Source organism: Microcebus murinus, chromosome 21 (assembly GCF_040939455.1).
Source record: "Microcebus murinus isolate Inina chromosome 21, M.murinus_Inina_mat1.0, whole genome shotgun sequence".
NCBI classification, from domain to species: Eukaryota; Metazoa; Chordata; class Mammalia; order Primates; family Cheirogaleidae; genus Microcebus; species Microcebus murinus.
Genome location: NC_134124.1, coordinates 5634167 through 5649139, shown reverse-complemented (window position 1 = coordinate 5649139; position 14973 = coordinate 5634167). Strand labels below are relative to the sequence as shown.

Here is a 14973-nt window from a genome sequence, read left to right as displayed (position 1 = left end):
GGAGCTTTTGTTTGTCAGAGAAAGGAACACACCAGGGAGATTTGTTGCCCATTTAAAAAACGATTGGGCATGAAATGGATACTGTTTGAATTACACAGAAACACATCTTCTCATTAGCTTTTTCAGGATCACAAAAGGCCTGATGGCTGGTTTAGTCCCAGCCTGTGGGATCTGGTGCCAATAATCTCTGTTACACATTTGCATGGGGAAGGAGTATTTGGAGAAAAGGGAATCTCTGTATTTCATCATTATTCCTCTCTTTTCATTCTCTTCCTTGTGTCTGTGGAGTACCAGGTATCAGTTTCGAGCCTGACCTCACTGAGTGGAGGGTGTCAATCCATCCTCTCCCCTTTCCCACGCTGGCTGGCTGGGCAGTGATACAGGCGGAGTGGGGTGATCAGGTGTCTGATGCAGGATTGTGAGGGTGGGGCCCAGGCCCCCTGAGAAGGGGACTGACCCTTGGGTGGGGGACTTACTATGGAGGCAGGGGCAGTCTGGCAGTAGAGGCCACTCACAGGAGGTCTCTTGGGAAGTAGAGATTAGAGGCAAGGTGATTTCAGGGCTGTGCTTCAGCTTGGAGATGACCTGGTAGAGAAATCTGGAGAGGAAAAGGAGCTGGGCTATTGTAACCCTAAGGAATGCTTAGGAGGAATCAAAGGAGAAGGAGTTGAAATTGACATTACTGAGGACCAATGCTAAGCCTGTCACACTTTATCCCATCCAGTCCTTCTAACCACTATGTAAGGGAGGTGTTGCCACTCCCCTTTAAGCTCAGAGAACCTGCTTAATTTGCCCAAGGTCACACACACCCAAGGAGCTGAGCTCAGGTGTGGAATTGGCTTTGGCGTGCAAAGTTTACCTTCCATTGGCCTTTCCACATAATCCGTATCACATGTATGGGTGATTTGCCTGTAGGAGGAAAGAGCGTGTCCAGGAAATTTGAGATCTGTGTTCTCCGTGGATTGTTCATCTTTGGCTTTGGCATACTGAGCAGTCAAGACCCTGTGTTGAAGCAGAGGCTGGGTCTGTCACAGCGTGATGGTGATCGTGGAGGTGAGTGCAGGTCTGCAGCAAGGCTGGCACATTGCTGCTGCAGCACCTCAGGTAGACCTTGCCATGTTGCTCAGATACCTGTGGACTCATTGTTGTAATGATATACGCCGGAGAATCAGTCATTCTAAAGCTAAGTCCTGGTCCTACCCCAGCGTGTGTCCTTGGAAAAGTCATGAGGTCTGTTAAGTCCTATCCCTTTATCCAACACTCCAGGGCCATTTCCTTATCCAACACTCCAGGGCCATTTCCCATCTTGGGGTCTTTGCAGTCCCTCTCCTGGAATGTTCCTCAGATGGTCTTCAGAAGGCTGGCTCCTTCTTGTTGGACTATTGCTTAAATGTCACCTCCTCTCAGACGTCTTCCCTGACCTCTCAACCCAAAGTGGCCACACAGGAACTCTCTATTGCATCATTCTTTTAAGATTAACTGCTTAGTTCTTACCATTATCTCATGTTTTCTCCTTCTCTCCCTTCTCCGTTTCTTCTTTCCTCTTCCTCCCTCCTTTCTTCTTTTCTTTCTTTTTATCTCTCAACTAGATACCAGTTCCTTAAGTCTGTCTTAACGATCTCTCTTTGCCCAGTTCTTATAATAGTACTTGGCATATAAAATGAGTTTCACAAATGTTTGTTGAATTAATGGATTAACATCTTCTCATGTTAAAAAAGAGTGTGCTGGCCTGGAGATGCCCCAGGCACTCTTGCAGCTCTGAATCTTTCTGACCTGGAAATCTCAGGTTTTTAGATCTATTCAGAGATGCCCCTTGTACAGTTTATTCAGCATTAACTGAGCACGTCCTTTGGAGTAGACATCTCAGGGAACTTGGGGTTCAGAAATGGTGAGCAGACTTGGTCCCTGACCTCACAGAGCAGGTGGAACTAGTGGTTAAGCCCCGAGCCCCAGGCTCAACAACTGTTACTGAGCCCCTGAGATATTGCAGGCACTGTTTCAGGCAAGGGGCGTGCAGTAGTGAAGAGGACAGGTGCTGTCTCTGGTCTCCTGTGGCTTTGGCTGGATTTAGATGGATGTGGAGTTACATCCCAGAGTGGCCACTTAATAGTTGCATGATCTTTGGCAAGTTCTAATTTTGTTTCCTCTTCTGTCAAGTGGAAATAATATTGGCTTTGTGAGTTGGTTGGAAGAATGGACTGGGATTTTGCATCAGACAGTACAGGCTAGACTCAAGAGGCAAAGCACACCAGATGTTAGAGGGTTTGTGAATTGTCCAGTGTAACTGAAGGCGAGGCAAATATTGGATGATGAGAATATAGGCAAAGAATGGGAACTAAATTCTGGAATGGAAGTTTCAGGCCAGACTCCAGAAGATGGAGTCATGAAGCTCTTTAAAAAAAAAAAAATTAGAATCCATAACTTTAACAAAACCTAACATCAACCTGCCTCCTTTGGTGGAAAACTTTGCAGCCTGTATAGTACCCAGAGATGATTTTCTCCCTGCTCTGTCTTATCTGCTGGGTGCTCAGTGTTTATTGCTACAAGAAAAAAAAAAAAAAAGGAAAGATTTTACTCCCGTGTTTGTTTCATGCTTGTCTTTGGAAACCCCATTGGTACTTGCCCATTATTTATGGTTGCATCTGTCTTCCATATACATGTAAGCCCTTTTGTGTGTTTTATATTAGCATGGTAGACTTTATCTTCGACTAATGTAAGAGTGATAATTAGCCACTGAGTGGCACATTGGTGAGAGAAAGGAAAGAGATTTGGTTGTGGGCAAGTCTGGAACTGTGAATTGCTTAGCTTATTTGGATGTGATGTGATGAAGTATTTTCAGCAAAGATTGAATTCCCTGGGACACAGAAAACACACGAACATCAAGAATACACAAGACCTAAATGATAAACCACTCACCAAACCCCACAGTGGGAGATGCAGCTATATATGTTTCCCTCAGCTTGAGGTAGTTTCTCCTAGTAGATGCCCCAAGAAACTTCAGCTCCAAGCAGCACTAACTTTGTCATGATTGCTTCAACGTTATCAATTGAGAAATGGAATTTAATAGCCTTGGGAACCATCCCAAGGAAGCAGAGATGAACCTGCCCTAATTGGAGAAAGAGAGGGCTTGGAAAGGAATAGTCTTTGATTACTTATTCATAAATCCACAGCCAAGTGTTTCCGAAAAATTAACAGTATATCAGGGGGATGAAAGTAATAACAGCTTTAATTTTGATATTTACACCTGGGGAACTGCAAATGCTTTGTGGCTCCTTTAAATATCTCACTCAGTGCTTGGCACTTAGAAAGCTCTCAGAAAAGCTTAGAATTATGCAGGCTCAGTTCTCTGGAAAAACACCGGGACCTTTCATCTGTGGGACCAAGATCCCTGGGAAGGGATGGCAAGGAAGTCTATTCCAGGGAGCATGGGACACATTTGTATTAATTGCATTTAATAGGAGCTGCTTTCTGGTCCTGCAAGAATGAACAATTTGTTTATGAGGGTTCTTTGTGTGTACTTTTACTGCTATTGATTTTCCATCCTAGATAATAGTACCCTGGAGAGCTCTCCACTTCATTCTAGGGCCCTTTAAACTTGGTCAGCCCTTTCAGTACTTCTCATACTTTTCTACCAAAGAGGCCCTAAGGGCAAGTAAGAGTGAACACCTTATTCTGAGGCTCAAGGGGTGGAGCCCACTGTGAGACATACCTTCTTGAAGTCTCTTCTATACAAGTTTATATAAATTTTGCATTCTATTCCAGAATAGATTAGTGATTGCCTTAATATAAAAAAGTTTCAAGTTACGTACCACCTAGTAAAATAGATGCTGCAGGGAGATTCGACTGTAGATTTTACATTCTCCTTGGCCTACCATACAGTCTGAGAAGGAAGGATTAGATCAGATTGTGGGAACATAAGAAAAATAGGAGGTAGGGCATGCTGTGCTAGATATGTATGGTGTAAGACTGCTGGTTTCCTTTCCTCTAGCTGGGGTTTGGACTTGCTGGGAGGTGGCCATAAGTGAGCACTATGTTGCTTCACTAGAGCTCTGCACTGAAGTTCTGCTCCGTAGGACACCAGGCTATGAAAGTGACACTTCATCTGAGAGGTCATTTGAGCATCCCTGTCTCCAATCTGGAGCAGGCTTTCTTTCCCTAAAGACTTGACAGTTCTGGTTTCAGTTACCACCTGCTTCTGCCAAGCTCTATAGGGTAGGACAGAGGCATCAGATGGGCTGAGGATCAGAGAGCACCAGCCTTGGAAATCAAACCTGTCTTGCTGGACCTGGCCTGCCTGCCTGTCCCCAACAGACTCCGTGTTATCAGCCTCCTTGGACTCAAGCCTTTGTCTTCTTGAATCAACAATGTTTGCCAGTTCCTTTTTTTCTTAACCAGGCTCTTCTTTTTCTAGCCTTTTACCAGTGGTATTTGAATGTAGGCTCTTAGGACACTTTAATACTCAAACTCCATGGCTCTCCAACAGAGAGACTTTTTGAAGGCCAAAGCCCTTCTCTCAAAAACACACAACCCCAGATAACAGAGTATGACAATGTAGGTTTGTGCACAGGGTTTTTTTGTGTGCTCTTAGGGTACATAATTTAGGAGAAAAAAAGGATTTTCATCCTTCATTCTCAGCTCTTATAATCTTTGGGAGGAGACAAGGCAGAGTATGGCTCTACTAGAGATACACGGGCAGCTTGGTTGTGGTGTGGTAGTTTCAGCAATGGTGTGGATCTGGTAAATCAGGAGAAGTTTCTTGGATAAAGTGGACCCTGAGCTTTATGTTAAAAAAAAGTTTTAATGTTCCTTTTTATAGAGATGAGTCTACCATTTTGAGATTGGCAAGACTAAACAGAATTGTGGCTCCAGGATCTTGGGTCTCTGAAATGTACAGGGTCCCTTGCCCTTGGTGGACATCCACTTTCTCTATTGTAGGAGCAAGCCAGAAAGAGCTGGTGAGAGTGATGAGAGTGATAACAGAGCATGTGCTATGTGCCAGGCCCTGTGGTAGATGACTTTCATGCCTTATCCCATCAGATCCTCACAACATCACAGCAAAGTAGAGCTGTTTACCTGCACATGACTTTTAAAGAGTTGAGTTAATCCATCAGGATATCATAGAGGCAAGAAGTGGCACAGCTGAGCCTCTCCTCTCAAACCTGCAGCTCTCTGGTCCAGACGCTTGGGTTCTTACCTTCTAGGTGCACTGAAAATTTTGGGGAAATTCTTGGAGTTGCTGAGCTTCCCCATCCTTACATGGTCAACAACCATGGCTGATGAATAATGACAAAATATTTAGAACCCCCAAAATTAGTTCTCTGGATGCCTTTGGTCTGGGAAAAGCTCTGTGTTTTATGGGAATTTTAATTGCATTAAAGTGAAACATAGGTACAAAAGATAGACTTTATGAGCCACAGTGATCTTTTAAGTATACCTTTTTCCTGGAAATATTTGATTTTTATTGTGCTTTTTATGCCCTCTTATTCTCCTAGGTTATAGAATTAGTCCTTCCCTATTTTGAATAATTCTCTTGCCTTTGTTCATAAATGTCTTATGAATAATTTATGTCAATTACAATGAAACAGAACCCAAGTACCTTTACTATTATAACATTTTAATAAATCCTGGCCATTTTGATGGATGAGAAGGATAAGACTTCTCTGTGGATGGCTTCTTGTCCCTCTTAGAGGCGAGACCATTCTCAGGTGCTGTTGTTCGTGCTGCCCTGTCCCCATGCTGCCACCAGGTTTCCTGCCACCTCCCCATCCGTGATGTGGACCATATGCATGCTTCACGGAAACCTCAGAGAAGCAACCACAACGGGTTCACCTGGTCCATGTTGTTTCTTGAGTCAGGGTGAGTTAAGTTCACTGGGCACCAGCATTGCCTTTAAAAGCAAAGTTCACTTTTGTATTCATCATGTAGGCAATACTAGCTTATTCAAATATCCATCAATCTGGCTTTGATTTCTGATAGTGCAATGATTTTCCATACTAAGAAGTTCTTTTCAAGCTCTTATGGGTAACATGACTCTTAGGGGAGGTGGGATTTGCATATGTTGCTGCTTGACACTTCAGTCATCACCTTTATTGCCATCATAAGTTATTTTCATTAGTGGCCTACTGGTTCCAAGCATCTGCTTGGTGTCAGGCTCATCAAGATTGAAATTCAGGCTCACTGACTGTGTGACCAACCACAGATAGGTTACTTAACATCTCTGTGTCAATTACCAGGTGCTACATTAAGAATAAACCCATCTCTGTATCAGTTTCTTTATTGTTAAATGAGAAAATAGTAGTATGTTTTTCTATAGGTCGATAGAGGTCATTGTCTCCATCATTGGCCCCCTAATTAGGCCACACATTCTGTAAGGAATTGTGTGGCCTCCCTCTTGTTCCTTTCTGCTTAGTTCCCTTCCCCTCCTCTCCTTTTATCTCCTCTTCCCACTCCCCACCTTCAAAGGGAGTCAGTTTCTTGTTGGAAATGCTGAGTGAGGGTCCTTGTCTTCACCGTCTCAGGGCAGCTGGGGAACGGGCAGTGTGTGATGATAGCTTTGAGTAGGGAGGCTTGGCTGGCCAGGCTGATACAATTTTGTTGGTGCTGATTTTATGGAGCCCATTTCCACAGCTGCTCTAGCAGACCCCTCTTAACTCCCCTCCCTTCTATTGATCAGGAAGTATAAATTACCATGCTGGGCCTATCAGTGGTTGCACATAATGTCTTGTTTTACATGTGAGCAGAGAGGCCAAGCTTTTCCCAGCCACTGTCATTAGTTCCAGCCAGTCCTGCATAGTTCTTAGCTTCTACATCTCAAAGGGAAGTGCCAGAATCTCACAGGGCTGCACACTTGGCTCTGGCCCCTGGCCTTGGTCATGACCTGTTACTGTCTCATTGCTATAGACAAGATTGTCTAGGAAGGAGGAGACTGTGCCTTCTGCAAGGACTGTTCCTAGACCAGCCAGTGACAGGCAGCAGCGGTATTAGCCTGGGATCTTAGGGAGTCCGAGTTTGTTCCTGGCTTATTGCAGGGACAGCCTCAGGAGATAGAGGGCAACCAGGAGAAACTGAGGGCCCTGGTGTGTGAGTGGGGTACAGCCTGGCTTTCTGGGGAGAGAGGCAGCTTTTTAAGGGACGCAGGATCAGGAAGGGAAAGGGCACTTTAAGTAGACAGATCTGGTTTTGAGTCCTGGCTCTGCCGTGAAGGCTTTGTGGTGCTGGGAAGTTACTTTACCCTTTTGAATTTTTCTCCTCTACAACTCACCTTTTCACTTAATTTATCATAAACATCACCTATGTTAGGATAAATAGATCTACTTGTCCCTTTAAGATAGCTGCATGATATTTCGGGAATGAATTTTGTAATTAACCATTTCTCATACAGACTGAATGCTTTTGTACCACTCAAATTCCTGCGTTGAAGCCCTAACCCCCTGTATGGCCGTAGTTGGAGATGGGGCCTCTAAGGAAGTTGTTCATGTTAAATGAGGTAAAAAAAAAAAAAAAAGTGGAGTCTTGATCCATTGGGGTAGTGACATTAGAAGAAGAGACGTGGAGAGCTTGCTCACTGTCTCTCCAAGCGCGTGCACCGAGAAACACCATGTGTGGACACGGCAAACGCTGGCCGTCTGCAAGCCGAGAAGGGCCCTCTCAGAACCCTACCATGCTGCCACCCTGATCTCATACTTCCAGCCTCTAGAGCTGGGAGAAAATAAATTTCTGTTGTCTGAACCACCAGTCTGCTATTTTTGTTGTGACAGCCTGAGCAGACTAAGACAGATGGACATTCAAATTGTTTATCATTTTCCCTTATTATAGACCATTAGGATGGACATTTTTGCCTAATATGTTCACTTCCTGGGTCATAGGATGTTTTTTTCCCTTCTTTCCTCTTATGATTATTAAAATTTCATATATACCAAAAATTTTAGAGGGTAATAGAAACTCTTACATACCCATCTACCTATATCTAACAGTTACCATTTAAGAGTATGGCTGAAAAATTGCTCCCCAGAAGATGCTGTTATCAGTTTATAACTCACTCCCCCCTTCCACCCCAGTAACAGAGAAGGTGCTTTTGGTTTTGACAAAGAAAAAAAGGAGTCCTCAGTCTCTCAGTTTAAAGGGGAAAGAAAAGGTCTCTTCCCAGGAAGGGTATCTTTGGTCAGGTGCATCTTTTTACCCTTGTCTGTCCTTTGTCGTGCCCATCCATTCCCATTTCCCAGTCATTACACACACAGATTCAGCCTTTATGTCACTCAGCTGTCTGCCTGTCTAGAGGCATGGCCAATAGTCCCCTTCATTAGGCTTCAGAGAACTTGGCCAACCCTTTGACCAGGAAAGCCGAGAATGGTAAAGGGAGGCTTTCCAAGCTGCCATTCTTCCCTGGCTACAGCAAAATCCTATTTGGGCAGAATCTTCTATTTTGTATTCTGTGAGGCTCTGTCGTCAGCTGGTAAACAAGCCCCTCTGGAGAGGGGGAAGGCAAGATGTGTGCACAGGTTACCATGGGGACAGACAAGCTGCAATAAATGTGCAGGATCTTAGCTTGACGAGGTTTTCACAGTTTGGAGTAATTTGTCAATCCTCTAAGTCACTCCTAATGAATCACTGGGAGTGTTTGCTCTTCCAGTGAACCTTGGATGTGCATGACTCAGGCAGAGGGCAATCTTAAAAGCAAGGAGGAGACAACAGGCCATCATTAGCTTGTGGACTTTTTGCAAATTGGCCTTTTGTCAGAGGAAGTTTATGGGAGTCACTAGAGTGGACCATGAGTTCACACAGCTCTTCTAAGTAAGTCTTCGGCTTATTGGTCTCAGAAGGTAGGCTTGTTGCCTCCCCAAATCCTGTGTGGCTTAATGTCCCCAGGGAGTCAGAGCAAGGAGGTTTCTGGAAAGAAGAAGGGGGCTCTAAGAGTTGACCACTGGGCCCTGAATCCCTGATGTCCCCTCCCATTTGCAGGAAGAGAGTGTGCAGCCTGTTCTTATCAAAGGGCCACTTTCTACATGAAATGCACATACAGGGTTCCCTCTTCCTGCTGCGCTCTCCCACCTTTGGAATGGGAGGGTGTGTCAGAGGTCACCAGGTTGTACCACATTTGACTGAACATGAATTGAAGACCAGAGTTTCCCTGTGGTTTCTATGCCATCTGTGACCATGCCCCCCCCCAGCTTTATCACATATCACTCCTGCCCCCTCCTGCTGCCAGCCCAGTGAAACACTTTGCTTCCCCCAAATTGCCACAATCTCTCTAACCCCTAGAAAGAGAGAATACCTGGAATGCTCTTCCGTATCCTTTTACCTGGTTTAAACCTGCTTTTCCATGGGTGTCAGTTTGTCGAGAACGTTTCACCTGTCCCCCTAAAAGGCTGAGTTGGGTACCTCACCTGTCTCCATAGAAGTCTCTATTGCCTGTCTCCTCTGTTCACATGTGAGCCCCTGGAGAGCAGAAATGGCATCTTTTTGCTGCAGAGGTGCTTGCCTGCAGCCTACAAAAAGATGCCTCCCACAGAATGATGCTCTGCAAATGTTAAGTGAATAAACACAAGCGTGTGTGATTTCCCTTAGGTGACAATAAGGGACCCTTTTATCCAGCCCACAAAATGGAACCACCTCTTCTTCTAAGCATCTCTGAGGTGCTGTCAAGCTCTCGTGTTTCAGGCGCCATGACCTTTTGCCAATTAGCCTATAGGATGTGCCCAAGGAGAGGGAAAAGTCTTGATTCAGGATTTTAAAATCAATGTAGCTAATTAAAAAATAACTCGTTGAACTGAAAAACAAGTTCAGAAACAATTAAGATGATTAAAATATCACCACCTTAATTGAGACCAAGCTGTGAGCTTAAAAAAAGTAAAATTAATTAAAAAAACCTTTACATTGAGTTAGTAATTAACTAGCTTTTGAATTCAATGGTTTTCAGCTCAACAAATCTCTCTTTAAATTAATTCATTATTGCTTTTTTTCTTTGAGAAAACTTTTTGTAAAAATTATTTTGAAAAAATGACTGGACATGAGCCATTGGTCAGTTGATCCCCGGTTGGTTTCTGGGTATGGGCAGGAAAGATGAAATTAACCTTTGGTCAGGGGTGGGACCTGCTCTCTGCTGGGCACAGTATCCTCGTTAGGGCCACATGAGTCCTGCAGGTATTGTGATGAAAGAGGTGTAGGAGACACAGGGCTTTTCTGTCTTCTGGAGATTGCTGCCTGTCACCAAGATCCTGTCACTAAGCATGTGCAGAGAGAGACTGAAACTTGGAGCACATCCCCAAATACCATTAGCACCACAGCAAGGAAGCCTCGAACCCTGCTCAGGGCTCTCACACCCAGCTCTCTCCCCACCTTCCCTTCTGGTGCAGTTGCCCCCACCTTATTAAAAGGAGTCTCAAATGTCACTTACTATTCTGATCTCTTATCCTTCCCTTCAGGAAGTGGAGCCACACAGGCCTGGCCAGTACAGGTGCCGGGTGCCTTGCAGGAGGGTCACAGCCTTGTGGCTGCTAGGAAAAGCATATTTGGGAGGCCTGCATGTAAATGGAAACGACACACTCCTCATCCCCTTTCAATCCCAGTGTTGCTATTTTTCAAAAACCAAAATGTGTTGAGGTGATTAAACAAATGCTGACAGCTTGATTTGTTACTGTTTTGTTGTTGTGTGAAGTTCATTTACTCTAAATAATTCGCATACGTGTTTGAAGCATTCAGACCCTAGTAATTGATTTTTAGTAGACTTGATTTCTGTATTCACATCGTTAAATGTGTGTACAGAGTTGAATCACTGACAGTTTTTATTGATTAGTATTTTTGGTTGGAGGTTTCTTTGGTTGGTGATTTTTTAAGAAATGGTAGCTTCCAGAATCGGAGGGATGGGCTATCGCAGTTAGCCTAATGGTAGGATGACAGATGGCAAGATCGCAGAAACAAAACTGACCTGAGCATGCTTCAGTTGACTCAGCTGGGGGGTTGCTGTGCTCATAGGGGTTGGCACAGGGCTCAGGTGTCCAGGGTTGGGCACCCCACCCCCTGGCTGATTGTTGAGGCTGGTGACCCAGTCCCGTGGGACACACTGAGAGGGTATGGAGGCGCAGCCTCCACAGCACTGGGCACCTAGCTGCCCCTTCCTTTGACCCAGGAAGCCTCATTCTGTCCTGAAGCCCTCTCAAGAATATGGTGCCATTAGTCAACTTTTTAAAGAGGCTCCTGAGTGATTCTCAAGCTGGTGGCAGGCACACAGTGGTGAGGAGTTTGGGTTCTAGAGTCAGCAGACCAAGTGTGCAAATACTCTCTGCATCTCTCATCAGCAACTTCTTTTTGAGACCTTTTTTTGTAAAATGGGCACGTTAACAAGAGCAGCTGCCTCCTTGGGTGGTTATGAAGATCAAATGTGATCAGAGGGCTCGGTTCACTGCCTGTCCCTCAGAAGCACCAGTGTTACTGTGGTTAATATGAGGGCTTGTTATTTACTCTGGAACAAAGGACGAGCACAAAAATCTTAACAAACACATACAACGTGCTTGATATGTACCAGGTCTGTCCTAAGCACTTACAGATACTAACACATTTAATGCTCATGACAACCGACAAACAGCACTAGGCACTGTTATTATCCAGTTTTTATAGATGAGGAAACTGAGGCATACAAAGGTTTAGTAAGCAACGGAGCCAGGATTCAGTCCTGGAAGCTCCAGCCCTGGAGTCTATTTTCTTCCCTGCTGTGCTCAGCTGATTCACGTTCCACTAGCCATTCAGGCCAGAAGCAAAAAGCAGCCCAAATGCTGCTGTAAAGCTTGGCATGTAGTCCTGGAGATTTCAGCACCTGTCACCCTAGGCCAGCCTGCTAGTCTCCATCTCTGAGACCCACTCAAGTGAAAATCCCAAGTTCTCTGCCACAGCACTTGGCACCCACTGGGGAAAATGACTGGGGCTGCCAGTGGTCTGATCCCCAAGTTTCGTGAGATCTGTAAGAACTGACATGGTTGTCTGGTAATCATTCGTAATTGTTGACTCAATTTTGCATGCATGTTGGGGAGCAAGTCAAAGTTCCTGTGCTGTAGTCCTGGGGTTGGCAGAGATTTGGGGGTGTGCACAGGAGAAGGCCCCTGGCCTGAGACCACACAGCCTCCTGGCTGCTCACACAGACATCTCCAGGAACCGAGAGAGTTCCACTTGGGACCAGGAAGCTCTTGCTGCACATTTCTGGAAGGCCCAGCCTCAGAGGACTGACACGGGGCCCCCTGCCACTTGCGTCTCAGAGGCAGCCCTCAGCCTGAGAGCTAGGAGTGAACACCCTGTCCCTGGGACTGGAATCAGCTTCTCTTTCATCTTGCAGCCTGTGTCCCTCTGTGAAGCTCCCAGTGTGTCCCCCAGGACCGGGACTGGATCTTGTTGCTGTCCCACCTGGCCTGGGAACGCACTCTGGTTTCTGTTCACAGCTGCTGAAGCTGCCACAGGGGAGGTGCCATGCTAGGCTGTTCACGCAGCAGAAATGCCTTTAGATGTTGTGTGTTCCGGACCTTTGAGAAATTCTCGGCAGCCATCTAAAGAAAGTGGTGCTCAGATTCTGGGCCTGGGCAGGAGGAGGGACATCGTGACTTCCTGTATGTGCTGGAGTCACAGTGGCTGAGAGCCCCGTGGTTGAGGGCACTGTGGCATTTCTCTTTTGTTTGTTTGACCATGACATTTCTCATAGCAGTTTTGCTGTACCTGCTCGGGATGCCAATTTGTTTAACCAAATGTCTGCGTGGGGAGGACATGGGGCGATATCACCTCCCCTGACTGTGGAAAGCAGTTATGAAAGATTTACTGCCTAATAGGCTTTAGGCCCCGGAGCAGGGAGATGGCACAATTGCTTTTGTTTTGCACAGAATTCCCTGAGGCCTCTTCTGTGCCAATGATGAGCATGTGCACCTCAGCATGCAGAGCGCTGATTAGCCCAGGGCCTGCTGCTCAGCCTACTCTAGAAAATGTTGCACTATACGAACTGCTGTCTTTGGAGACCCTTTCTGGAGTTACTTGTTTGAATCAACTTCCCCTCCTCTAATTATTGCCACCCAGCAACCACACTTAATAGTCAGATTGAGTATCTTATGATTGCCTGAACATGCCTCCCTGCACTTGCTGTGCTGGTCACCCTGCCTAGATTGCTTTTTCTATCTTTGCTTTTCAAAATCCTGCCCATCCTTCAAGATCCAATTCACATATTAATGCTTCACTAATCTTTGCCCTAGAAATTGATCTCTATTTTTCTCTTGAGCTCTGTTATCATTTTATATGCCCGTCATGGTCCTTATCTAATTCTCCCTCACACAATAAATATTTATGTGCAAGCCTTCCCCCCTCCCTATTACATTGTAACTCTATGTGGCACAAAACTGTCATACACATCCTGAAGTTCTGCAAAAACTTCAAATAGGTTATTTACACGCCTAGTCAGTGTTTATTGAATTGAAGCAAAACCCTCTGTCCTCAAGGACTTTCTATGGGATGTAAGTAAAATTAGGCATGGATGAAATCATTTAAAAAAGCCACACCAGATAAATAAGCAAAGAGGGAAAAATAGCTCTTGGTCCTTGGATCACATAAGAATCTAAAGGATTTTTTTAAAGTAATTCCTGCCCAAGAAGAAGATGCTGCGACTCCCACAGCACCCAGGGGTCCCTCTCCTGGTGTGGAAGGATGTGTGTGATAGACACGCACTCCCCTTGGCTTGGGTTTTCATTCCAATCCCCACCGGCCTCAGGAAACAACACAGAGTGCAAACACACGGTTGGTTTATTTCCTGCTTGTTTATTTAAGTATAAATAGAAATGAAATTTCCCTGGAGATTCTAACAACTCCCTTCTTGTTCTTTTTGCCTCAGCCCTGGACCCGTCCAAGGACCCCTGCCTGAAGGTGAAGTGCAGCCCTCACAAAGTGTGTGTGACCCAGGACTACCAGGCGGCCCTGTGTGTCAGCCGCAAGCACCTGCTCCCCAGGTGAGGAGGAAGGGAGGTGGCAGGAGGCTGGGGGGTGTCCTGTAGCTGGCTGATTGGCACAGGCTCAGTCTTTGACTGGGGACATAGGAAGGGGCGAACGTAGCGTCTATGTCGCCATTTCATATGGCATTTGGTACCTGTACTCCTGTTGTGGTATGCATCTCAGTTCTCAAACACAGATTTACCAAATGGCAACCTTTATTTCCTTTAAGTCTACTTCATTTAGACTCTGAGCCCTCATCTGAGCAGATGAGTGGAAAATCCCTTCTCAGTCATTACTGGGACCTTTCCTCCTCCCAGAGCAATGTCAGGATCCAGGGAACTTACAACTAAGAAAGCATGGGCCAAAGCTCTAGTCCCCTGATTATACTGACAGACTCACTATGATGATTCTTTGAGGTCTCTTGAGGTCTGGGGATTCTCTGCTTCTGTGCCGTTGTGGGACGTGGCATCTTTGCCAGCCTTGGTTTTTGGGGCCCACCTTCTCGGGACCATCACACCACCATTCCACCTGGGAACATGTCTTGCTACTTCCTCAGAGTGTGATACCTGTCACCCCCTATTCCCCAGCCCAAAGGGAAGTAGCCCCCTTTCCCCAGGGTCCTTAGAACCCTTGTCTCTTACCTGTCCCAACTCCACTCCCAGCATTGTCCATCCATTATGGGGTTAGGCTTTTACAAGTGATGGAAAGATCTTTGAGTTCAGGCTGCTTCTACTTTAGTCCTGCAAAAATACTCAAAGCATGAAAACAAATGCACACACACAGGCAGACAGGCTTTCCTTAAGAAGGGAGTTGGGCAGGTGGGGGTGGGAGAAAGGTGATTTCAGTGCATGTTCCGCCTTTCCTCCTGCACTGCCTGCGCGATCAAAGCTTTGGAGTTACACGTTCCCAGTTCTGGACTTGGCAACTTGCTGTGCCATTCACCTACACCACACCATGACCTTAGGCAGGTAAATCAGCGTTTCTGATACTTGATTCCCACCCAAATCTGCCTCCCTAGAACTT

The 14973-nt window shown here is 45.7% G+C and overlaps 1 protein-coding gene across 1 annotated transcript in view; it reads left to right on the top strand.

Annotated features, from left to right (window-relative positions):
* Nucleotides 1–14973, top strand: part of SPOCK1 (SPARC (osteonectin), cwcv and kazal like domains proteoglycan 1) — a 474241-nt gene that overhangs the window by 309328 nt on the left and 149940 nt on the right. Inside the window, exon 4 of the mRNA XM_012761191.2 lies at nucleotides 13853–13967. Within this exon, the coding sequence (XP_012616645.1) occupies nucleotides 13853–13967 (115 nt within the window). The remainder of the gene's footprint in view (nucleotides 1–13852; nucleotides 13968–14973) is intronic.